Below are 26,912 nucleotides of genomic sequence, written 5' to 3'. Positions count from 1 at the left end.
TATCATTTCTGATGCTTGTTTGGTTTTTTGGGGAAGTACCCGATTGGTCTCTCTATTCCTGATTCGTCTTCCTGGAGGAGGACAGCCCCTACCCCGATGTCATTCACATCAATGGCTACTTTAAATGGTTGGTTAAAGTTCAAAGCTGCAAGCACAGGCTCGCCTATTAAAATGTTTTCAGCCTTTTGAAAGCTGCCTGGTATTTCTCAGTCCAGACTACCTTTGCTTTTTTCTGTAGTAGGTCTGTCAGCGGGGCAGCTACTGTGCTGAAGTTTGGGATGAACTTGCGGTAGAACCTATACATACCCAAGGACCTCATGATTCCCTGTTTCATTGTAGGAATGGGGAGCTGGGCTACTGCTCGTACCTTTGCAGCCCTGGGCAGTACTTGTCCTTGACCCACTATGTGTCCTCAATAGGTCACTTGAGCCTTAGTGAACTTGCTCTTTGCGAGATTGACCACTAGTTCAGCTGACTGTACTTTCTGGAAAAGGGCTTCCAGTTGCTCTAAGTGAGTTTCCCAGATGTCGCTGTACACTAGGAGGTCATCTAAGTACACTACGCAATAGGATAAGCCTGCCACTACCTGGTTCATCAGCCTTTGAAAGGTGGCTGGGGCATTTTGGAGTCCAAATGGCATGACTCGATACTGATATAACTCATCCGGAGTTACGAAGGCGGAGATTTCCTTTACGTGGGCTCCCAAGGGAACTTGCCAGTGTCCCTTGAGGAAATCTATCTTTGTAATGTAGGCTGCATTACCTACCCTATCTATGCAGTCTTCCAGCTGGGGTATCGGGTAGGAGTCGGCTCTGGTCACTGCATTAACTTTTCAGTAGTCAATGCTGAACCTTGTGGAGCTGTCCGGCTTGGAGCTCCAGCTACGGCTGTTAGGCTCTATTAGTTGGTGCTCCAGCATGTAGTGAATCTCCTCCCAAACCTGGGCCAGCTTTTCTGGGGCTAGACGGTAGTGATGTTGTCTTATGGGAGGAGCCTCTCTCACATCCACATCATGTAGAGCTAGTGTGGTGCAGCCTGGCTTGTTCCTGCATTAGCCTTTAAATGCAGTGAGCAGCCACGTCAAGGCTGCTTGCTATTCTGCACTTAGATGGGTAAATAAAGAGTCTAAGTTCGCTAGTGTCTCTGTGTTGGTTAGCCTGGTAGTAGGGGGTTCAATGTGGGACTCACCCACATCTCCCTCCAATTCATCCCTACTGCTACCCTCATCCTCTAGGTTGGTGGCAATGGGATAGATTGTTACCTGCTTGCCCCCTTCTCGGCTGTGATATTACTTTATCATGTTGACATAACGCAGCCTTTGCTTTTTCCCCTGATCTGGGGTCTCAATTAGATAGTTTACTTCCCCGAGCAGCTTTATTACTCTGTACAGGCTACTGAATGGGGCTTTTAAGGGTTTGCCTGGTATTGATAGGAGCAATGACACGTAGCCTCCTGACTGAAGGGTTCGGGCCCTGGCATGTTTGTCTGCCTGTTTTTTCATAGTTGTCTGAGAGATTTTTAATTGTTCTCGGGCCACATCATAGGCCCTCATGAGTTGCTCCCAGAACACTGTTACATAGTCTAACATTTAGACTGCCTCCTTCTGTTCTAAAAGCCTCTCCTTGATTGGTTTCACAGGCCTTTGCACTTGGTGCCTGTAAACTAATTCAAATGGAGCAAAACTGGTGAGTCACTGGTTGTGAACAGAAGAAAATCTAGTCCTTTATCCCAGTCATGGGCGTACTTGTGGCGGTATGCCCTGATCATTGCTTTTAGGGTCTGGTGGTACTGTTCTAGCGCCCCCTGTGACTGCGGGTGATACGCTGAGGACTTCAGCTGGGTCACGCCCAGGTTACCCATGACTTCCTGGAATATTTTAGACCTGAAATTTGAACCCTGATCTGACTGGATCTCGGTGGGCAGCCCATATCTAGTAAAGAATTGGGCCAATTCCCTCACCACTGTTTTGGAAGATATGGTTCCTGGGGAACAGCCTCTTGGAAATGGGTAGCCACATCCATGATAGTGAGGATACACTGGTAACCCCCTTTTGTTTTGGGCAGGGCCCCACACAGTACACTAACACCTTGCTGAAAGGCTCGCCAAAAGCCAGCATGGGAATCATAGGTGCAGGTCTTAATGTAGGTTGGGGTTTTCCCACAACCTGGCAGATGTGGCAGGTTCTGCAAAACCCTACCACATCCCTGTGGAGGTGTGGCCAGTAAAAATGCTGGCTAATGCGGACTTGGGTTTTGCGTATACCGACATGCCCAACCATCGGAATTTCGTGAGCTAGTCGTAATATTTCCCTGCGGTACTTCGGCTGCACCGCTACCTGGTGGATCACTGTCCATTCCTAGTTTGCAAATCTGTGAGGGGGGAGGGGGGGGGTCGCCATTTCCTCATCAGCAACTCACTTTTAATGTAGTAGCATTCAGGGACTGCTTCTGCCTCAACTTCAGTGTGTGTGGTCTGAGCTAATGTTTTTAACAATAGGGCAGCTTGCCCTAGGAAGATCTATTCATTACCTCCATAGGGTCTTCGAGACTCCTGAAAAAGGTTTCAGATAACCAGACTGGAGGGTCTTCTGTTTGCAGTGCCACTTCAGCCTCCATTGACGCAACAATGTTAACTTAAAAGGGATCCCTTCCCCCATGGATACCTTTTCCCAGTCCAAATGTTTTTTTCTTTAAGGAACCAATATAACCAGGCTTTCTTGTGTCAAAGAAAGAGTAAGCTTATTAGTTCCTAAAACCTGAGGAAAAAAATAAAAATGCAACACACAGGTCAGAGATGAGAAGTTAAGAGTCCAAATAAAGTTAAAGAAAATAAACAAATCAGTCTTTGGCTTGTCCATGAGGCATAGATAGTGGTACATTAAGTTGAGTGATTCCGGTAGAGCTGATTTTGGCAGTTTTGCAGTTGGTTTGGAGACACTTGTTTCTGCAGGGTAGCTGAAGAGACTGTCCTATTTCCTTTTTGATTAGGGCTTCTGCTGAGCCTTGCCTCCAGCAACAGAGACAGAGATACTTCACCTGCAACTGCAGGGGTGACTAGTTGGTTTTCTTGTGTTGTCACACTCGCAGCACACCAGCACAGACTGCACTGCTCTACAGCTAGCTTTTTAACCCATTTTTTTCATGCGTATTCCTGGAGAGGAAATAGTCATCTTGCATTCATATCAGAACCATTTATACATTCTGAGACGTAAATCAACAGGAGATGGATTTTTGGGTGACTGCTGAGACATGCAAATCAGTCTTTTGTCTCCGCAACCACAGGAGATTAAAGTTCAGTCTTTTGCATCTCTCCTATTTCCCTTTCAAGTATCTCTGCTTGAAGAAGGCCATGACATCTTTTCAGGTACAACATTCCATGTTGTCTCAGGGCAGGTCTGTCAGTATAATCCACATAGAAATTCTCCAGAAAATGGTCATTTTATATTATCAGCCATTTTTTGCTCAGTGTCCTTGCTTGTATTTCTTTAAAAAGACACAAGCCTTTCTTAAAAAGTTCAATATGCCCATAAGTAATTTGTGGCTGTAATTTGCTTTTCATGAATGACAGTGTTAAGAGGGAGCCTTAAAGGTAATGAGTTGGAGACATTTATGAAGGAAATTCCAGACTTTGGGGCCTAGGTGACTGAAGAAACTGGCCAACAGAGAAGGAGTGGAAGTGAATTTTACAACAAGGCAGAATCAGAGGTATGCAGAGTTCTGGTGGGGGAGGGAAAGCTATTGAGTTGGGAGGAGGTTCCAGAAATAGGGAGGGGCAAAGCAATGAAGGGACGTAAACATGAGAATGAGGATTTTAAATCAGAGGTGTTCAAGAACTGGGAACAAACAACAGTTGATGGAGGTACGGGTGATGGATGAGTAGGACTTGGTGCAGGATCTGATATGGGTGGCAGATTGGACAGTTTGGATAAACTGAATTAAACCATAGACCATAAGGTGTAGGAGCAAAAGGAGGCCATTCAGCCCATCAAGTCTGCTCCACCATTCAATGAGATCGCAGTTCATCTGATAATCCTCAACCCCACTTTTCTGCCTTTTCCCCATAACCCTGGATTCCCTTACTGATTAAAAATCTGTCTATCTCAGCCTTGAATATACTTAACGACCGAGCCTCTACAGCCCTCTGTGGTAAAGAATTCCACAGATTAACTACCCTCTTGAGAGGAGAAATTCCTCCTCATCTCTGTCTTAAATGGGCGACCCCTTATTCTGAGATTACACCCTCTGGTCCTACGCTCTCCCACAAGGGGAAACAACCTGTCAGCATCTACCCTGTCAAGCCCCCTAAGAATCTTATATATTTCAATAAGGTCGCCTCTCAGTCTTCTAAATTCCAATGAGTACAGGCCCAACCTACTCAACCTCTCCTCATAAGAAAATCCCTCCATACCTGGGATCAACCTAATGAACTTTCTCTGGATTGCCTTCAATGCCAGTACATCTTTCCTTAGATAAGGGACCAAAACTGTTCAGAGTATTCTATTCAGAGTATTTGAAGGGTCGTGAGGACTCGAAACATCGACTCTTTTCTTCTCCACCGATGCTGCCAGATCTGCTGAGTTTTTCCAGGTAATTCTGTTTTTGTTTCAGAGTATTCTAGGTCTGGTCTAACTGGTGCCTTGTATAGTTTTAGCAAGACTTCCCTATTTTTATACTCCACGCCCTTTGAAATAAGGCCAATATTCCATTTGCCTTCCCTATTATCAGTTGAACTTGTATGCTAGCTTTTTGGGATTCATGCACCAGAACCCCCAAATCCCTCTGTGCTACAGCTTTCTGCAGTTTTTCTCCATTTCCATAATATTCAGCTCTTCTATTCTTCCTGCCAAAGTGCATAACCTCACATTTTCCCACATTATATTTCATCTGCCAAGTTTTTGCCCACCACTTAAGCTGTCTACATCCCTCTGTTGACTCTGTCATCCTCACCACTTGCCTTCCCACCTATTTTTGTGTCATCCGCAAACGTGGTGATATACATTGTAAATAATTGAGGCCCCAGCAGTGATCCCTGTGGCACTCCACTAGTTACAGGTTGCCATCTTGAAAATGCCCCCCCTTATCCCAACTCTCTGTCTTCTATTAGTTAGCCAATCGCCTATCCATGTTAATATACTTCCCCCAACACCATGGGCTCTTATCTTATTAAGTAGCCTTATGTGTGGTACCTTATTGAACGCCTTTTGGAAATCAAAATGTATTACATCTACAATTATGAAGGGTGGAGGATGGGAGGTCAGTCAGGAAAGTATTGGAATAGTCATATCTAGAGATGATAAAGGCATGGATTAAATCTTCAGATGCAGGCTGAGGCTGGGGCACAGGCAGGTGCTGTGATGGAGGGGTAAGTAAGTAGGTGGTCGCGGTTATGGACAGTATATCAGGTTAGAAGCTCAGCTTGGCGTCAAACAGAATGCCAGGGTTACAAACAGTGTGGTTCAATCTGAGACTGTGGCTGGACAGAAGATAGAATCAACGGTGAGGATACAGCCTGTGCTAGAGCCTGAAGATGATGATGTCAGTTTTTTCAATGTTTAACTAGAGGCAATTGCAGCTCAAACAGGACTGGATACCAGACAAGCATTCTGATAACAGGTAAATGAAGATATATAGTTGGGTGGTTTCAGCATACATGTGGAAGCTGGCCCCATGTCTGCAGATGATGTTGCCAAGGGGCAGCATGAGGTTGAAGAGTAAGGACGAGAAGTCCTGGTGAAGACCTCCTACAACCTCACCTCTGTGAATTCTCATTAAAACTTGTTCCAAGAATTTGGTACTAATCATTTTAAACCTGTGATTATTATATAAATAAGCTAACTTAATTAGAACCCATAATCGTGTTCTTGAATAGAATTTGGGAAAATGGTTCATTGTGAATTTCTACAAACAGTGAACTCAAAGAAAAATATAATGAGATGATGTATTTGCTATATCTGATAATGTTACAGACTTTCCAGAGTTTACACCTTAGTTGCTCAAAATGATTTACCCTCAGTGAAAACCATTTGTAATCTGCAATCTCCTTCATGAAAAATTCTCAGTAGAGTTGAATAAAAACCAAAATAAATCATGGTTTATATGCTGCAAGTTACAAAATGTCATCCTAAATGTTTGACTTCTAACAAAATTAATTACAAATGTATTATTATTCTGGTTTCTTTAAAAAGGCAGTGTCTCTTCCTGAGAAAGTGTTTACCATTTTTGCCTTTGGGGACAAGAAGGGTGAGAGGAATTGTGACGAAGTTTTAGTCACAATTCTATCATGGACAATTTGATGTGAAAATGTGTTTTTTTTACATATTACATTAGACATCAGTTAACAAGTAAATTTAGAACAACTCACATCACTTTTTGATGGAGATATTGCCCCTTTAATATTGAATGCAGTAGTCAAGTTAGTCAAAGCATATTTGATAACCTGCATGGAGGGGGATGGAGGGGAGAAAATTGTTCAGTGTACTATATTGTGAATGCATTCAAAAAGAGTGCTTACAATTCTACTGTAAATGGTAGCCATTGCAATTCTTCTTCCAGGGTTTCACTGACAGAATGTATTCATGTTTCTTCCAAGATCAACAGTTAACGACTGGTCCTTCATATCGCTGAATAGAATTTGGGAAAATGGCAAAATGTGAATTTCTGCAGGATATCCTGTGGGATAAAGGCTTGCCTGATCAGATCATTTCATGCTGTATATCGTGCAAACTCAAGGTCGCCACTTTTGGCCCTAAAAAATGCCCAGTCTACCTCAGATTACCCTGGAAGGGCAAGGTATCTCAAAAACTTGAGCAACAGGTGAAGTTAGCTGTTTCTTGCTACTACTATGCAGTAGCAACACGAGTGGTATTCACCACTATCAGGATGCTGCCGTCAAGCCAAAAAGACGTTTTGCTTATCACACAAATGAGTGATGTGGTATATGAATGCCAGTGTCAGTGTGATGCTCGGTAAGTAGGCTGTATGTCCCAAGACTGACAAATCATATCAAACAGCATGTCCCAGCCGCTGTATGCAATGGATAAGGTACAGACCATACCCAACCAACCTGTGCTTGTAAAACTCAAAACACAGTGTCCAACATTAGATTTGATTCCGTGATTGGACAACATTTGCTAAACAATCCTCAATGTGTTAAGAATTATGCTGACACCCAATTTAAGATTGTCAGTTGGGTTTGCACTGTGGTTTGCCTGTACTGGAAGCTACACTGGAAGCTACGCAGGATCTTGTTCTTTGCAGACAGAAAGAACATGTACACATCTTGGTGCCTGTTTCAGTTAAACAAAACAAGTAACAGCCATTTGTTGGTTCATACCCCAGGGCAATGTCTTGACCAATCAAAGTCAAGCTGCTGGTTTAAATTTCAAACAATGTTTGGCAGTTAACTGTCGGTCACCATCAACTGGTGCATTCTCCAGTGCAATGTCTCTACCAATCAAAGTGCTCTGGCCAACCAATCAGCACTCGTCTCATACAGTATAAATATGTTGTTTCCCCGACATTGGTATTTTCTTGCGAAGTGAGTGCAAGATGAAAAGCTTCACCAAAAAAATATTTTTTTTTAGCAATACTCAAGTTCTGTACTACCAAACGACTAGCCCCTCAAATCTTAGCACTCTTCATCCACTAACTCCTCTGGCCTGAGATGGGATCCTCACATCTCTATTGCTAAAGCTGTCCGCAAGGAAATTGCTGTTTTCCCATTAATTCTTAACTTCCTGGAAAGTCTCATATTGCCTCCCATACCAACAGGCTTTGCTCTCATCTCTCTTACACTTTGCACAGACGAGAAACTAGAAAAACACCTTGCCCTCCCTTCTGGTCCCCAGTCTCTTTTTATGTAAATACTTGCCGTGGTCAGCTCTCCTCTAAATGTCCAAATATCTTGACTGACAACCTCAGTCTCCTCACGACATCCCGACTGTGTTGAAATCAAAATTAATCAAGATTGCCAAGGATAGCGAAACTGTGGGATTGTTCACCTCCCTGATTCCTGCAAACCCCGGGCTTTTAAAATAAACTCAACTTCATTTCATCATCATTTTCTGATGTACATGGTCTTTTTAATTCTTCTCAATTGTAGTGATGTACCGCACCTTGGCTTCTCATTGATAAGTGAAAGGGAGTTGCTTGATATATTCCCTACAGTCCATACAGTTTAAAAAATGGCATAAGTTACGTTAAAGTATGAAAGTAACGGAGCATATTCGGTGACTATCTTTGGGAAGGTTGCTTTCTGGCTAGGAGGGAAGCGCCCACAGTCCAGCAACCGCTCGGATTGCGGGCAAACACAATTAAATGTGATGTGATTCACACTCAAAAGCAGGCAGAGAGAGAGAGAGTGATGATTTGCATTTTTTACAGCGCCTTGGCCAGCCGGTTCTGTGACAGATGTGTTTGTGCAGCCGGTTACTGAGAGACCAATTAAAGCTTTCACACTCTGCAGTTTCCAACAAGCATTTCCCGACCGGTATTGTCAGGAGATTAAGTGGCCACATGACCGTATTATTCTGTACAATACTCTCTCGTTTAGCCTGGACTATTCAGTCAATGAATAGCCCGACACGTGGGCTGGGATGGAGGGAAATCGGGCAACTTTAAACTAAAAAAAAAATCAACTTGTTTTGCTGCAATATCTTTAAACAGTCGATTTGCAATAAACATTAATTTCGTTTGCAGATGATCGCTGAGAAATTAAACGGTGGGGAGAGTATGAAGTGGCTGTGAATTGTAGCAGGAAATGCTGGTGTGGATTTTTAACTCGTTACAAGACCAGGTACTTACAGGACAAATTTAAGTAACTTGGGTGTGATAGTCTGCTATCTGCGGCTGCCATGGCTGCTCTTCAACTGCACACGACAAACCAGGACAGCCCATCGCTCTCTGGCAGACAGACTTTCCCCGAAGAGTTTGGATCCGACAGTGGGGATGAAGCTTTATTCTGCGATGCAGACCTGGAGCTGAACCCCTTTGATGGACTGCCCTATTCTTCCCGCTATTACAAACTGCTTCAAGAAAGGAAACAGCTCCCAGTGTGGGAAGCTAAGGGCGCCTTCATGGCGAGTTTAGTGAGCAATCACTTCACCATCCTGTCTGGAAACGCCAGGATCGGGAAGAGCAGCCAGGTAAGAACAACCAAGCTCACGTGAAACTTACAACAAAAAGAAATGCTTACTTCATACTTTTTTTTTTGGTGTGGCTTCAGTGATTATCCTACTGCATGATGCCCAACTAGGTTTTGAAAAAGGCGCCAATGTTATCAAAGGTTTGCCTATACTTGAAGTGGTGATGAGGCACGGCTACTGTAAACCTTCAAACAAGCCTTTAGTTTCTACTAACATTGTGCATAACTCTAAACACAGAGCAGTGATTTCTGCTGACCTGCCCTTAATGATAAGGCTGGCATTGAAAGAGCAACTCTGGCAGAAGGAAACACAATGCATGTTTTGTGGCTCGTTTGTACTGTGCCAACATCCAGATAATATGAACAAGTGTTTACAATGTGTTAATCAGTAATGATAAAATTATATATTTTTTCTGGGAATCTTTTCCGTTTTTAATTAAATGTGGTGATACTTTCCAGCGACTGAAACATGAAGCACATTTGGGGATGAATTTCACTTGGATCTTGTACATGGTGTACTAACTTACAGAACCTGGAAGATTTTTTAAATGGAATGTGTTTTTTTATATTCTAATTAATGGGAATGCATAACTTAGAAACATGTGGTTTTATTTTTGTTAGCAGTAACACAGCAACCAGCAAAAAGTAATAATGTTTCTCTTTGTAATGGTTTTTTAATATCTCTGAAGTAGCAAATGAGTCTCTTAACCAGCACGGATGTCCAAGTTTGTTTATCCAGCTGTTACTTGAGGGGAAATGGCACAACTTTAGTTGAAAAGTAGATTTACCAGTGTAATCGCGAATGACCTCTATTGAGAAATACAAGCAAGATGGGGGCGGGTGACCTCTTTGCAATGGAGGTGGCATTGTTAATCGAACAATGAGCTTGGTCACAACTACTAAAGATCTGGTTGGGGAACTGAACAAAGTTGTATTCCCCTTTATTACAAGAGGATAAATGCAAAGTATTAATATTATTGTAAAGTAGTAACACAATGTGTATGAATATGAAAAAATGTAATAGTTAAAGATGTGGACAGAGACTATTGACAAAGACGTATTAAGTAGTGATTATGTTGGTCAGATTTTTTCTTATTTGTTTGTGAGATGTGCGCTGTCCCTGACAAGGCCACCATTTATTGCCGATACCTAATTACCTTTTAGAAGGTGATAGGGAGCTGCCTACAACTGAGTGGCAAGTTACGACACTTCAGAGGGCAGTTAAGAGTCAACCACATTGGTTATACATTTTGTATTATACATGTCATGATGAGAAGAGTATTCTGTGGAAAAGAAGCATGCAGGTCAATTCATTGTGTTTCAATTTCCACTTCTTTTGTGTATTAGGTTGTGCATAAAAGGAAGGTAGTATAAGACAGGAATTCAATCCAAGTTATAAAGTGGCTCATTTCATATGAGAAACCTATTGTTGATTTATTTGGAAAGAGACTTGAAATGTGTGAGTGGGGAGGATGTGCACAACATATTGATTCTGTGAATTGCATGATAAGTTGCATCAACATTGGTTGGATGGTTGTTATGATCTGGAATGCACTACATGAAATGCTGGTGGAAGCGGATTCAGTAGTAACTTGAGAAAGGGAATTGGATAGATACTCAAAAAGGAGAAATTTGCAGAACTATGGGGAAAGAGCTGTGAACTGGGATGAATTGAATAGCTCTTTCAAAGAGCAAAGACATAATGGGCCAAATGGCCTCCTTCTGTGCTGTATGACTCTAATTTGCCCATACACACCATTTTATATGCAAGTATATAATGATGCTTTTATAGTAAAGTTTCACGACCTAAATGGACACGTAATCTTGTGTTGTATCGTTCTGTTTTTCTTGGATTTATGTACTTACAATGCTGATTTGCTCTTCATAGAGCAAAGTGAACATAGCAAGGTGCATCTAAATTGTGCCAGACCACCACCTCCAATTGAAGCAGGTAACAACAAAAATATGGATAGCAATGATGATGACTCATGAAGGACCAGCTTTTCCAAGTTCAGCATGTCCCACTTGATTTGTATAGGAGTATAGACCATGGCCTACTTTCAAATGAAAGCTGGTACAAGAGTATTACAGCCACATACATACATTGAAAGGTGGGTACTCTGAAGAAGTTGAACATCCAAATACACAGTTCCATTCCCCATGAGCAAGATGGTATGCACTGCAAGTTACCATTGGCCATTTCTAGTGGAGATCCCAGCTACACAAGTAATAAACGAAGTTGGAGCATCTCTTTTGAATGCTTTAAAGGTTTAGGATAATAACTCACAAATATATATGAGTATATCCATAAGCATTGAAAAACAATTTTTAAATAAATCTTTAATGAACGTGCACTGTTTGTCATTCTTTGTGCATTTAAGAATATTTTTGCTTTTGGACAACTACAAACACAATAGCTGACTTCCGTGATGCCTCTTGTGGTAGGTTCCTGTTGCATAAAAGTTGAGGGCAGAATGACCTTTCCTAATAGATGGCTGACTGCCCCTACAGCTCTCAGTGGGCCAGCTGCCAAACATACCTCAGTCACAATCACCTCATGTAATATTCCAATATTATGCCCAGGTTGTCAACCTGTTGCATGCTTGTGTGTATCCAGTTACCAGAGTGCTTTTCACAAGCTTTTCTTTAATCCATTTTTGCTGGAATCCTGGGATCAATGGGAAATGTGAAAAAATGTGCTGTTGCCACTTTTTAACCAAGATTATGTCACTTTTTATTTCCGTTTCCATTTCTGATAAGATTAGCAAAGACAGAAATGTTGGGCTCTGCCTTAAAAGTTGATTAGTTTCTATGTTTCTGATCTTTTTTATTAATTCACATTGATATGGACTTGTAACAAGATATTGTAGATAAAAGCTGCTCATACTCCATGTCACAAAAATATAAACATCTGCTTTTGAGAATTTATTTGTGAAAATGGTAAATCTACATGTACCCATTCATTTTATCTTAAATCTGTATTCTTTTCTGTATTCTAAGTAAACTTGCTTGTAGATTGCATCCCTGCAGGACACCTAGTTTCAAAACCAATGATTTCTATTTACTGACAGCAGCGATTATCTTTGGAGCCTTTTTAAAATTACCAAACCATATCTTGCTGCATAGAATTGGATAAACAAAATATTTCTCTGCAAATATAAAGTGTTTATTTTCAAACCATAAAATATTTGAGCCCTTCATCACCATTTTTTTTTTAATGCTTTTTAAATCATTAGAAGTCCTAGCTGAATTTGAGCCAAGACTAATGGCTACACAAGTTTAAAATTTGTTGAGCGCACCTATTCCTCTTGGCTTTACATTTATATCAGAAAAGCAAATTTCAATGAGGAACTGGAGTGAAGTAGGTATAGGAACTGGCATGCCCTTGTTTGGAACCTCGAGTTTCCTTTTTAAAATAATTTCCTTATAGGTTTCAAAATCTTAACAATAATTTTAAAAAAGACTTCCCCTTTACTTTATGCAGAATATATAAAGTGCAATTAGAGAAATCTATGATAATTGTACAATCTCAGATGCTAAAAGAAAATTTCTTCCTTCTTCATCTATATAGTAACTTTCAGACAACAACAAGCAGAAACCTGTATTGTTGATCATGCAATGCTGTAGACTAACAGGTTCTACTTTGCATAATAGTCTTCACCCCTTCAGCTCGGCCCTGCTGTCTCTACCATATTTAGGTATGACTGCAGCAAAGTAGTGAGAATAATTATTAAGTTTATTTTAAATTTGAGATGCATATCAGCAGTTACCAGTTTTATGGGTTTTTTTTATTCTTTCACAGAGCTTGGGTGTCTGGCTAGGCCAGCGTTTTTATTGCCCATCCATAATTGCCCTCGAGAAGGTGGTGGTGAGCCGCCTTCTTGAACTGCGGCAGTCCATCTGGTGTAGGTACGCGCATAGTGCTGTTAGGGAGGAAGTTCCAGGATTTTGATCCAGCAACAGTGAAGGTGATATAGTTCCAAGTCAGGATGGTGTGTGGCTTGGAGGAGAACTTGCAGATGGTGGTGTTCCCATGCATCTGCTGTCCTTGTCCTTCTTGGTGGTAGAGGTTGAGGTTTTGGAAGGTGCTGTCGAAGGAGCCTTGGTGAGTTGCTGCAGTGCATCTTGTAGATGGCAACACACTGTTGCCACTGTGCATCTGTGATGAAGGGAGTGGATGATGCAGGTGGTGGAAGGGGTGCCAATCAAAAGGGCTGCTTTGTCCTGGATGATGCCGACCTTCTTGAGTGTTGCGACTCATCCAGGCAAATTGAGAGTATTCCATCACACTCCTGACTTGTGCCTTGTAGATGGTGTAGATTGGCCTTTGGGGATTCAGGAGATTAGTTACTGTCTGCAGAATTCCCAGCTTCTGACCTGCTCTTGCAGCCACAGAATTTATTTGGCTGGTCCGGTTTAGTTTCTAGTCAATGGCAAACAAAGGATGTTGATAGTGGGGTATTCAGTGATGGTAATGCCATTGAATGTCAAGGGCGATGGTTGGATTCTGTCTTGTTGAAGATGGTAATTACTTGACACTTCTGTGGAACAAATGTAACTTGTCACTTATCAGCTCAAGCCTGAACGTTGTCCAGGTCTCGCTGCATATGGGCACTGACTGCTTCAGTATCTGAGGAGTCATGAATGGTGCTAAACTTTGTGCAATCATCAGTGAACATCCCCACTTCTGACCTTTATAATGGAGGAAAGGTCATTGATGAAGCAGCTGAAGATGGCCGGGCCAAGGACATTACCCTGAGGAACTCCTGCATTGATGTCCTGGAACAGAGATGATTGACTTCTTCCTTTGTGCTAGGTATGACTCCAACCAATGGAGAGTTTCCCCCCTGATTCCCATTGACTACCATTTTGCTAGCGCTCCTTGATGCCACACTTGGTCAAATGTGGCCTTGATGTCAAGGGCAGTCACTCTCACCTCACCTCCTGACTTCAGCTCTTTTGTCCATGTTTGGACTAAGGCTGTAATGAGGTCACCCAAACTGAGTGGCAATGAGCAGGTTATTGCTGAGTAAGTGCCACTTGATAGCACTGTTTATGACACTTCCCATCACTTTGCTGATGATCGAGAGTAGACTGATGGGGTGGTAATTTGTCGGATTTGTTGGATTTGCCCTGCTTTTTGTGGACGGGACATACCTGGGCAGTTTTCCACATTGCTGGGTAGATGCCATTGTTGTAGCTGCACTGGAAAAGCTTTGCTAAGGGTGCAACTGGTTCTAGAAACATAGAAACGTGAAAACTAGGAGCATTCAGCCCTTTGAGCTTGCCCCCCCACCCCATTCAATATGATAATGGCTGTTCTTCTATCTCAACGTCATATTCCCGCTTTCTCTCCATACCTCTTGATGCCACTAATATCCACAGGTTGACCACTCTCTGAGTGAAGAAATCTTTCCTCATCTCAGTCCTAAATGGCCTGCTCCATATCCTGAGACTGTAGCCCCTGGTTCTAGGCTCCCCAACTAGGGGAAACATCCTCCCTGCATCCCTGTCTAGTCCTGTTAGAATTTTATACGTTTCAATCAGATCCCCTCTCATTCTTCTAAACTCTAGTGAATATAGGCCCAGTCGAACCAATCTCTCCTCATACAACAGTCCTGCCATCCCCGGTATCAGCCTAGTGAACCTTCGCTGCACTCCCTCTATGGCAAGTACATCCTTTCTTAGGTAGGGAGACCAAAACTGCATACAATACTCCAGGTGTGGTCTCACCAAGGCCCTGTATAACTGCAGTAAGGCATCCCTACTTCTGAACTCAAATCCTCTTGCAATGAAGGCCAACATACCATTTGCCTTCCTAATTGCTTACTGCACCTACCTATTTACTTTCACTGACTTTCATTGACTGGTGTACAAGGACACCCAGATCCTTTTGTACATCCACATTTCCCAATATATCACCATTTAAATAATACTCTGCCTGTCTGTTTTTCACACCGAAGCGTATAGCTTCACATTTATCCACGTTATACTGCATCTGCCATGTGTTTGCCCATACACACAACTTGTTTAAATCGCCCTGAAGCCTCCTTGCATCCTCCTCACAACTCACAACCCTGCCCAATTTTGTGTCGTCAGCAAACTTGGAAATATTGCATTTGGTTCCCTCATCCAAGTCATTTATATATATCCTAAATAGCTGGGGCCCAAGCACTGATCCCTGTGGTACACCACTAGTCACCGCCTGCCACCCAGAAAAAGACCCATTTATTCCCACGCTCTGTTTCTGGTCTGTCAATCAATTCTCAATCCATGCCAGTATACTACCCCCAATCCCATGTGCTTTAATTTTGCCCACTAGCCTCTTATGTGGGACCTTATCAAAAGCCTTCTTGAAATCCAAATACACCACATCCACTGGTTCTCCCTTATCTATTCTACTAGTTACATTCTCAAAAAACTCCAGTAGATTAGTTAAGCATGATTTCCCTTTCATAATCCTATGCTGATTTTGTCTAATCCCATTAATGCTTGCTAAGTGTTCTGTTACCATGTCTTTTATAATAGACTCTAGCATTTTCCCCATTACTGATGTTAGGCTAACTGGTCTGTAATCCTCTGTTTTTTCTCACCCTCCTTTCTTAAATAGTGGAGTTACATTTGCTACCCTCCAATCTGTAGGAACTGCTCCAGAGTCTACAGAATTTTGGAAGATGATCACCAATGCATCCAATATTTCCAGGGCCACTTCCTTTAGTACTCTTGGGTGTAGATTATCAGGCCCTGGGGGTTGTTCAGCCTTTAACCCCATTAATTTCACTGGCACCGTGTTTTTTACTGGCACTCATTTTCTTCAATTTCTCCCTCTCACTAGACCCTTGGTTCCCTAACATTTCTGGGAAATTATTTGTGTCCTCTTTTGTGAGGACAGAACCCAAAATATGTGTTCAATTCTTCTGCCATTTCTTTGTTCCCCATTATAATTTCCCCCCATTTCTGACTGTAAGGGACCTACATTTGTCTTTGCTAATTTTTTTCTCTTCACATATTTATAGAAGCTTTTACAGTCAGTTTTTATGTTCCTACTCCATTTCCCCCTTCTTGATCAATCTTTTTGTCTACTTTTGCTGAATTCTAAACTGTTCCCAATCCTCAGGCTTGCTGCTTTTTCTGCAATTTTATATGTCTCCTCTTTGGATCTAATACTATCCCTAATTTCTTTCATAAGCCATGATTGAGCCACCTTTCCTGTTTCACATTTGCACCAGACATAAATGAATAATTGTTGTAATTCATGCATATGCCCCTTAAATATTAGCCATTGCCTATCCACTGTCAACCCTTTTAGTCAGATTCCCCAATTCATCATTGCCAACTTGCGCCCCATACTCCCGTAGTTCCCTTTATTTAGATTCAGGTCCCTAGTTTCAGATTCAACTTCTTCACTCTCCATCCTAATGAACAATTCTATCATTTTATGGTCGCTCTTCCCCAAGGGACCCCACACAACAAGATTGTTAATTAATCCTTTCTCACTGCACAATACCCAGTCTAGAATAGCCTGCTCTCTAGTTGGTTCCTCAACATATTGGTCTAAAAAACCGTCACGTACACACTCCAGGAAATTCTCCTCCACAGTATTATTGCTAGTTTGGTTTGTCCAATCTATATGTAGATTAAAGTCACCCATGATTACAGTTGCATGCATCTCAAATTTCCTGCTTAATGCCTTCCCTTACATCTCCATTACTGTTTGGGGGCCTATAGACAACCCCACCAACGTTTTCTGCCCCTTGGTGTTTCTTATCTCCACCCAAACAGATTCCACATCATGATTTTCCAAGCCAATATCCTTCCTCGCTATTGCATTGATTTCCTCCTTTACTAACAATGCTACCCCACCTCCTTTCCCTATTTGTCTGTCCCTCCTAAATATTGAATACCCCTGGTTGTTCAGTTCCCATCCTTGGTCACCCTACAGCCATATCGCCGTAATTACAACTATATCATAACCATTTATATATATTTGCATTGTTAATTCATCTACCTTATTGCGAATGCTCTGCGCATTAAGATACAATGCCTTTAGACTTGTTATTTTAACCTTGTTAGTCATCTTAGCTTTATTTTGCACTATGACCCCTTTTGTTTTTTGCCCTTGTTTTTCCACCTTCCACTTTTGCTTCTTACTTTCCTGTCTTTTGTTTCTATCCTTGTTTCCCCCTCCTCTGTCTCCCTGCTCAGGTTCCCACCCCCCTGCCATTCTAGCTTAAACCGCCCGCCCCCCACCCCCGACTGAACACACTAGCAAACACCACCACTTGTTCTTTTAACTACGTCATTGGTACCAATATGTACTACAACCACTGGCTGTTCACCCTCCCCCTTCAGAATGCACTGTAACCTTTCCGAGACATCCTTAACCCTGGCACCAGGGAGGCAACGTACCATCCTGGAGTCACTTTTGCGGATGCAGAAACGCCTGTCTGTTCCTCTTACTATTGAATCCCCTATGACTGTAGCCCTGCCACTCTTCTTCCTCTCCTCTTGTGCAGCAGAGCCACCCATGGTGCCATGGACTTGGCTGCTGCTGCTTTCCCTTGAGAAGTCATCTCCCTCCAGCAGTATCCAAAATGGTATATCTATTAGAGAGGGGGAACAACCACAGGGGACTCCTGTACTACCTGCCTTCCTCTACTCTGCCTGGTAATCACCCATCCTCTTTCTGCCTGTTCAGTGTTTACCTGCGGTGTGGCCACCTCACTGAACATGCTGTCCACGATAATCTCAGCATCGCAGATGCTCCACAGTGAACCCACCCGCAGCTCCAGCTCTGAAATGCAGTTAGCCAGTAGCTGCAGCTGGGCACGCTTCCTGCACACCTGGTCGCCAGTGACACTGGAAGTGCCCATGACTTCCCACATAGCGCAGGAGGAGCATATCACAGGTGCGAGCTCTGTTACCATGACTTCCATTTTGATTAAGCTCGTTAGTTACTCCATTTAAGGAATACTAGTTTTGCTAGGGGCCTTATTCCACTCCTCTCACATTGTTTTATCTGCTCCTTCCTCTCACACTGTTTTATCTGCTCCCTCCTCACGTGCTATTTTTTCTGCCCTGCCGCTCTCGTGCTGGCATTATAAAATGCAGACTAGGCCAGCATTTATTGCCCTTGTTCAGAGTGCATTTAAGAGTCAAGATTTTTATTGAATTCAAATTCACCATCTGCCATGTTGGAATTTGACCCAGGTCCCCAGAGCATTACCCTAGGTCTCTGGCGTACTAGTCTAGTAACAATACCACGATGCCACCACCTACACACCCCTCCCCCCGCCCTCCCCCCTTCTGGAGCACAAATCTTTAGCACTATTGCTGGACTGTTGTCAGGGTCCATAGCATTTGCAATATTCAATGCCTCCAGCTGTTTCTTGATATACTGTGGAGTGAATCAAATTGGCTGAAAACTGGCATCTGTGATGTTGGGGACTGATGTGCTGGCTCCCACCATCATTGAAAATGGGGCTATTTGTGGAGCCTTCTCCTCCAATTAGTTGTTTAATTGTCCAGTGGAGGGGCGTCAGAAAGAGGAGCAGGATAAGCAAAGAGAAGTGGAGTGACTCAAACTGATGATTGAAAGACATAAATTAGGTCAACGTCTCATTAGATAAAATAGAATAGCAGTACTGAAAAAATAATAGTAAAGTACCTAAGCCAACCAATGTTAATGCCAAAAGTCATGTCAAGTAAATTGAGGCATTAGAATCACAGAATTGTTACAGTGCAGAAGGAAGACATTCATCCCATCGTGTTGGCACCGGCACTCCAAATGAGCAGCATGACTTAGTGCCATTCTCTTGCTTTTTCCCTGTACCCTTGCACATTGTTCCTATTCAAATAATCATTAATTTCCCATTTTGAATGCCTCGATTGAACCTGCCTCCACCACACTTCCAGGCAGTGCATTCCAGACTCGAACCACTCGTTGTGCGAAAAAGTTTTTTTCTCACATCACATTTGCTTCTTTTGAAAATCACTTTAAATTTGTGCCCTCTCATTCTCGATCCCTTGACGAGTGGGAACAGTTTCCCCCCTATCTACTCTATCCAGCCCCCTCATGATTTTGAACACCTCTATCAATTCTCCTCTTAGCCTTCTCCTCCCCAAGAAGAACAATCCCAACTTCTCCAATCTATCTTCATAACTGAAGTTTCTCATACCTGGAATCATTCTTTTAAACCTCTTCTGCACTCTCTCCAATGCGTTCACATCCTTCCTATAGTGTGGCACCCCGAACTGTACACAATACTCCAGCTGAGGTCTAACTAGTGACTTATATAAGCTCAGCATAACCTCCCTGTTCTTGGACTCTATGGCCCTATTAATAAAGCCCAGGATACTGTATGCTTTATTAACTGCTCCCTCCACCTGTCCTGCCACCTTCAATGATCTGTGCACATATAAACCCAGGTCTCTCTGTTCCTGTACACCCTTAAGAATTGTAACCCTTATTTTACATTGTCTCTCCATGTTCTTCCTACCAAAATGAATCACCTCACTTCCCTGCATTGAGCTTCATCTGCCACCCATCTTGCCACTCCACTGAATTGTCAATGTCCTTTTGAAGTTCTATACTGTCTTCCTCCGTTTACAATGCTTCCAAGTTTTGTATCATAGGGTGATAGTTTTAAGCTGCGGAGAATTATAAGAGAGTTGTTTAGGCTTGATTTTAGCAGGACTATTCTGAAAAAGATCAGCAAGTAATCAGAGGGACACTGAGGCTGTTCATGGTACATCTAGACCCCAGCTAAGATCACCTAACGCTATGGATCAGAGAAATCTAGGATGCAACTGGACTCTGTGATTTGCTGCTGCACTATGCATTTGGCCACTGACCTACGGGAAGAGCTATCGAAGCTGTAGAATTACCATCTTGACTTATGGCCATCAATTGTTATTTCATATGTAATATCCAGGTGTGTGCACACATAAAATTTATATACCTGAATACATAGTGACGTGCCTCCATGCAGATCTAGGACAAGGAATTATTAATTAGTGTCTTGTCTCTTCAGAAACTATTTAACTTTGCTTTTATAAATGTCCAACTGTCTGACCAACCAAACTATAGTAAAGCATCACACTAGAAGGCAATGGTGCCCTGATTGTTTCCTTTGTTTTCTTTTTTAGATCCCGCAGTGGTGTGCGGAACATTGTCTTTCTTCCAAGTATCAGCATGGGGTTGTAGTGTGCACACAGACGCATAAGCAGACGGCTGTCGGCCTTGCTCTCCGCGTGGCAGATGAAATGGATGTCAACATAGGGCATGAAGTGGGCTACATAATTCCATTTGAAAACTGCTGCATCAATGAAACTATCCTGAGGTCTGTGCGCTTGCATCTACTTTTGGTGACCCTTGCAGAACCGTGACTCAGATGCAAATAGGAAGCTGCTGCAGCTGCAAGTCCCTCTTCAAGCAAATTACGCCATATGCTGGTCCTTATCCATTTGCATTACTCTTTACAAGGATCAACAATAGAATGCAACCAGGACAAAATGAAAGGATTAGAATGAATAAGATTAGTTGGAGTTGAGAAAGTTAAAAGGAAATTTGAGTGAAACAAAATTTGAACAAAGAAATAGAGATAATTTAACACAAAAATAGTAAATTAAGTGTTTCATAAATACTTAAACTGATTAAAAGTAATTGTATACCCATTTCTTACACAAATTGTAATTACCTAAGGCCATAGGAGAAATACTTGTAAATAGATAAATAACTTTAAATTCCATAAGGTCAAATGTAATCATGCTGCATACATGCACACAATAGATCATGTTTATAACCTTAGAAAGCAAATGAATAATTGGGCATGAGTCACCATTTAAATGTAACAATGCAAACACTATCCCTATGCTTTGTACTTTCACAGTTTAGCCTGTAGCTGCTGTCCTTATATATGTTTATGATATCTAGATGGAATAACAAAGCACAGAAGTTAAGAAAATTTACAACTATTATCTTCCTTCCCCCACCGATACAATTTTACACTCGTGCACACTATTATTCCCTTGTAGCAGAAAAGACTACTCCTCACAGCTTTCTGCTTTTAGCCCGCTATTTGGGATAAACGAGACGAGATTTGTGAGCGGGGTAACTCACCCCCATCTCCTCTGCGTCCCCCTCCAATCCAAAGGGCCCTATTTTGGGCTAATTGCAAAATAGAGCTGTCCGTGTTCTGCACTCCCATGGCACATTTCCATTTCTCATACTAGAGCTCTTTAAAACCTATAAATAAAAATGCCCAGTTGTTGTCCATTGCTCACTAGGAACTGGATTCAGCATGTCAGATTTCATTTCCTAAATGTTAACAAGGAGATTGGACTTCCAACCGATCAGTCTGGGCTGGAGTCCAACTCAAGTCCAAAAGGTGAAGGGAAACTGTCATCCGCTGCTCGACAGAACATTCCCCAATTCACGGTTAAAACTCATTATAATTTTACTTAAAGAAAGTTACTGTTTTAAAGTTAGGTATGTCGGGTGACGGAAGGGGCTCTGTTGTGGCGGAAAATAAATGATGTAGAAGTCTGAGTAACTTTTAGCCCATTTTTTTCCCTTTAAAGTAAACTCAGAACAAGACCACTAAATAACAATATCTTAATATTCCAGGTACAGCACGGATGATATGCTACTGCAAGAAATGATGTCAGACCCTCTACTGGAACACTATGGAGTTATCATTATAGACGAAACTCACAAAAGAACTGTTTCTACGGATGTGCTGTTAGGTCTTCTGAAAGACATTGTGAGACAAAGGCCAGAACTAAAAGTCGTAATAATAATTTCCCCTCATATGTCCAACAAGCTGCATAGCCATTATGGTGATGTTCCTCTAATACAAGTGGAAAACGAAGAGCCCATTAGGTGTCCCGTCGAAGTTGTTTTCAGTTGCGTGCCTCAAGAAAACTATTTCCTACCTGCACTCAGGTTGCTGTTTGAGATACATCATACAAGGGAGAAGGGAGATGTTGCAATTTTTCTATCTTGTAAAAAGGTAAGCTCATTGTTTGCATCTTTTACAATATATTTCTCCTAATAAGATAATATAGGAAAGTTGGTGAATGCTCAACTGCTAACAACCAAAGAACTCATTAGCTACATCATTGGCTGTGAATAACTGAGACAAATTACATGTTTCTGTGTTTGCCTTTTTGTTTAACACAATAGTTGCTTGTGTAATATTTTCAGTCAAAGCAATACCTTCCACACCAAGGGTTGTATGTAATAACTTTTTCTGCAAATGCTCTGAAATGTTTAGATGGAACTGTAATGAAACTGTGGCCTTTTCTTGTAGTTAATGTAGTTAATGTAGTTACATCCTATACAAAAATTAAAATAACCTATGTGCATTATTTCTAAATGTTTTATAGGTAGGCCAATGATATGCATTCTGGATTTTAGTAGCTTCCTTCTGAAAACTTTAACTATTTGATACATTGTAGGCCAAGTTCTTTCATTGTTAATGATTTGCTCCAGCTTTGAAATAGCACCCATTATCTTGGGGTCTACAAGATGTGATTTTGATACAATATTCATGATACCTGTGTGGCAGCACAGTAAAGTAGCTTAGTGCCAAGAGGAACCCCCTATCATGCTGCAGCATCCATGATCCATTTTAGGGCAGTGAAAGAAATGATGTACAGTTATGTAACATCATATAAAGGTAAATGCAGCAGCCATTTTGTGCACATCAGTATTCCATATATGGCAGTAAAGTCAAATTCCTGTCCCAGTATTTTTACCTTTGGAATCTCCCAAGGGCTTATCCTTAGCTCCTATCCCTTCCGTATCTATATGATACCCGATGGTGCCTTCACACTAAGAACTACGACCAGCTTCCACATGTACTCTGCCATCACCCAGCTATATCTTTCTTGACCTCCTCATCGCCTCTGTGTTATTTATCTACTTGTCTGACATCCAGTTCTCCACCACTCCCCGGCCACAGTCTCAGTTAAATCAACAGTTTTCAACTCAATGTCCTATTTGATTCTATACTGACCTTATGGCCTATATCATTACTTCAGCCTCAGCGCATCTCCTCTTGAAATGCTCAGCTATGCTTTTGCCTTGGTCAGGTTTGACTATTGCATTGGTGTTCTGGCCAGCCTATGTTCTTGACCCTCCATAAGCTTCATCTCATCACAATCTCTGCTGCCTATATTTTAAGCCACATCAAGCCACCCATTATTGCTGTGCGAATCTACATTGACTCCTTCATGACCCTACAATGCCTCAATTTTAAAACACTCACCCACATGTTTAAAGCCCTTTTATGATCTCACCCTTCCCTATCTCTGTAACTTCTTCCAGCCCTATAGCCCTCCAAGAGCATTGCATTCTCCCAACTCTGGCCTCTTGTACATCCCCCATATCTTTGTCCCACCATTTGTGGCTGTGCTTTCAGCCATCTAAGCCCAGAATCTAGAATTCCACTCCTAAACTTCCTTTGCCTTTTGAAGACCCTCTTAAAGCCCACCTCTTTGTCCAAACTTTTAGACACCCCTCGTAATATCCATTTCTTTGTCATACCATTAATTGTTATTTTATTTCACTCTAAAGCTCCTTAGGATATTTTTCCACATTAAATATGCTATATAAATGCAAATTGTTGTTGAGTCAATGACATTATTTTTGTGTTTGAGGAACTGATGTTGCCAGGTCATGGGGAAAGCACTCTACTCCTCTTTGCAAGTACACAAAATAATTTTGTTTATCTGCTTCACTTAATTTGTTAAATATCCTAATGCTGAACACTGCATACTATAACAATATTTATAGTAAGAATTGACGTATATTTTATTTTGCCACCTCACTGAAATAAAAACTAAATGAATAATAACAATTTAAACTAAAGCAGAAAGCAGCAGTATTGTTCCAGCATATTATATCACACTACAGTTAGTTTTATATGGTAAAAAAAAATTAATTTGGATGGAACCTAAGTGATGTCCCAAATGTGTGGTAGTCATTGAATTACTGTTAGAAATAATCACTGTCTTTTGGGAAGATGCAGAGCGCTGCAAGATCCCACAAATGGCAAATCCATGACCAATTTTGTTGCCGTTGCCTAAGAGACGAATTTTGACTAGAATGCCTGGAGTTCAAATCATACCATGATATCTTTTACAAGCATCAAACAAGTAGACTACTTTTATTTATCACCCAAAAAACCTGTAGCTCAGACAATGAGCACTCTGACTCTAAGTGCAAATTTTGCTCAAGTCCTGGTCCTTGAGCCCAGTCTTCGACTTGGAAGCAAGAATGATGCCATTCTTAATCCAAACTGACACTCTGATTGAAAGCTTGTTGTGGGACTTTGTGCTAGTTTCTTATTTCTAAAATCTACCCAAAACTAATCTGTCAAAGTCTTATTTCAGTGGGAGAATGGTAAATCCACAAAATAAGTTTCCTAGGGATGTGGTGGAGGCAACTAGTATTGATTCTTTTAAATGCAAATTGGGTAGTTTTCTTTCGGGAAATATTTTGCTATACTGTATATGAACACTTTAAAACATGACATATGGTAAGTGTAGCATGGTTGGGAAGAACGGTCCCCAAAGTATTCTACGACTGGGCATTTTCCTCACCTTGCACAGGTCAGTGTAGACTTGATAAGAGATTGATTACAGTGATTAGGCAACAACTCCACTATTGCTGCATCATGCAACCAGCAGGATGGTAAAAGGGAAACTAGGTGGACCCCATCTTTTTTTCATCTAGCAATTGCTATATTGCTATGTACCCTGGTTAGCTCAAATATAAGACTTAATAATGTGTTCACGGCCAGAATCAAAACTGTATCATTCTGTGGTACATTAAGCAGCATAAATTAATCTACTTGTCGGAACAGAAGGTTCCCTGCTTTAAAATAAATCACAAACTCTGTCTAGTCACAATGACATTGGTGCATGTGATGGCACTGATAGTTTAAGAGGTGTAAATAACAAAATTCCTATTGTACTCTGATATAACTATCTATTGCATTTTTCAACTCCCACTAGATGTCAACCGAAGAACGTACTCCCAGATTGTCCTGCCCCAGTGATGTCAGCAGTAATTACTAGAAAACAAAAACATTCAAATAATCTTATCCCAAGCCACTTCATATTTATAATGAAGAGAGTACTTCTGGGGTTTACTGTTTAATTTTATACCTTCTGTTACAGTTGCCAGTTTTATTTTCTTCCTCCATTATGGTTGGGTACAGTCTCAGAAGTGCCTCTTGTATTCCTGAACCCTTGAAAGTAACCATTCTTCATTTGTGAGCCGTTAAATGTTGTTGGACCTTATGAGCGTGTAGCATCATAACTATGCTCAATCTGCATATGTATGTACTTTCAGCAAGGGTCACTGCAGGGTAAATGGAACAGTAACTTTTTGTTTGCCTTCCAGTAAGTCTACCAATGTCATTACAACTGGACAGTTATAAACAAATGTTCGAACATAAAACTGATGGGCTGAGAACATTAGTCAGTCCAGTGTTACAGCCCATGGATCATATCTGGATTCTTTTGTGGTTTGAATGATTGACAGTCTGATCATTTATAAAGATGCAAAAATTAATTTATGTAAATGCTTTTGGCTGTGAGTTATCAGAATTTACATGGCATATTTATATACCGGCAGGAAATTGATGAAGCCTACAGCGTTATCAGACGAGAAGGTTCTAAATTGCACCCAATGCTGGGAGAACTAGTGCCAATTCCTTTTTACCCTGAACAGAGTAGGTATGTTGACAGACCGAGTGACATGTTGGAGAAGAGCTCCAAACGGTACAAAAGGAGAGTGATGTTGACCACAAGTATGGGAGAGTCCTTACTTTGCATAGAGAATGTGAAGTTTGTCATCGATGTGGGCATGGAGAGAAGAAATGTGAGTACACCATATCTAACACTGAATTTGTTTAGTAAGTGTGTATTAAAAGTATGATCACTATATTCCAAAGTATGGAAAATTACACAGTGGCAGCCGTTTGTAAATTTATTCAGGCCAAAAGCTTTTATATTCTCTTGCACCAGAGCACAAAAGAGAACCTAGGAGATGAGCATAAAGTAGAACCAAAGGAAAAGCATACACAGACAATGACCCAGATCTTCCGGTCAGAATCGGAAACCCTATTTCAAATCTGGATCAGACAAAAAAACGCACACTTACCTTCCTCCAATTTTTCTGAACAATCTTCTGATGGAGGATCCTTCACATCCGACCCAGTGCAGCAAACCTCAGAGGAAGCAGCACAGAGAATCTGTGCAGAAGCCATAACCCCTTTTTCTGCCACCAGCTGCCATATCCGTTAAGTAGAGAGTTTAAATGTCCCAAACTGCTTTGAAAACAGCAATGGAAGTAATATGTATGGTAAGGGGGGGTTGGTGGGGAGAGTATCAGGTGGTGGGGCCTAGTCAGGCCTTGTCAGGGGCTTGGGGAGTTGGGGGGGTGGTCAGTGTGAGCGACTGGGGGGTCAGTTCTGTAGTTACCCAGGAGTTGGGCTAGGTTTTAATCTGTCTAACATTTCCTGGGTAACTATCCAGATAAGGAAGTCCGAAGTCTCCGACTCTAACTCAGAGTTGGAGACTTTCTCGGAGGGTCCGAGTATCAGCGGAATTACCCATCGGAAGTTCAAGCTTTCTGGGCAATTCTCATGGAGTCCTTGCTTTGGGACTTCCAAGGGGTCCGGTAGAGCATCTTCTGGGATATGTCCGGTGTCTAACTATCCGGACCAATGTTCTTCCAGCTTCCTTTGCCCAACCCA

At 41.7% G+C, this 26,912-nt stretch overlaps 2 protein-coding genes across 3 annotated transcripts in view; one reads left to right on the top strand and one right to left on the bottom strand.

Moving 5' to 3' along the window:
• fank1 (fibronectin type III and ankyrin repeat domains 1) overlaps positions 1-1,588 on the bottom strand; it is a 72,714-nt gene extending 71,126 nt beyond the window's left edge. The window contains 1 exon segment of the mRNA XM_078565201.1: positions 1,293-1,588. Within this exon segment, the coding sequence (XP_078421327.1) occupies positions 1,293-1,588 (296 nt within the window).
• Positions 1,589-8,756: 7,168 nt separating this feature from the next.
• dhx32b (DEAH (Asp-Glu-Ala-His) box polypeptide 32b) overlaps positions 8,757-26,912 on the top strand; it is a 37,131-nt gene continuing 18,975 nt past the window's right edge. Inside the window, exons 1-4 of one of the 2 annotated variants that reach the window (XM_078564858.1) lie at positions 8,757-9,142; positions 20,290-20,483; positions 21,770-22,154; positions 25,790-26,035. In XM_078564858.1, the coding sequence (XP_078420984.1) occupies positions 8,852-9,142; positions 20,290-20,483; positions 21,770-22,154; positions 25,790-26,035 (1,116 nt within the window). In that variant the 5' untranslated portion in view covers positions 8,757-8,851. The remainder of the gene's footprint in view (positions 9,143-20,289; positions 20,484-21,769; positions 22,155-25,789; positions 26,036-26,912) is intronic. The other variant, XM_078564859.1, reaches the window with a different exon arrangement.

The sequence above is a fragment of the Cetorhinus maximus genome, chromosome 20 (assembly GCF_964194155.1).
Source record: "Cetorhinus maximus chromosome 20, sCetMax3.hap1.1, whole genome shotgun sequence".
Classification (NCBI taxonomy): Eukaryota; Metazoa; Chordata; class Chondrichthyes; order Lamniformes; family Cetorhinidae; genus Cetorhinus; species Cetorhinus maximus.
The sequence above is the reverse complement of the archived record's forward strand: the minus strand, read 5'-3'. Positions and strand labels throughout refer to the sequence as shown.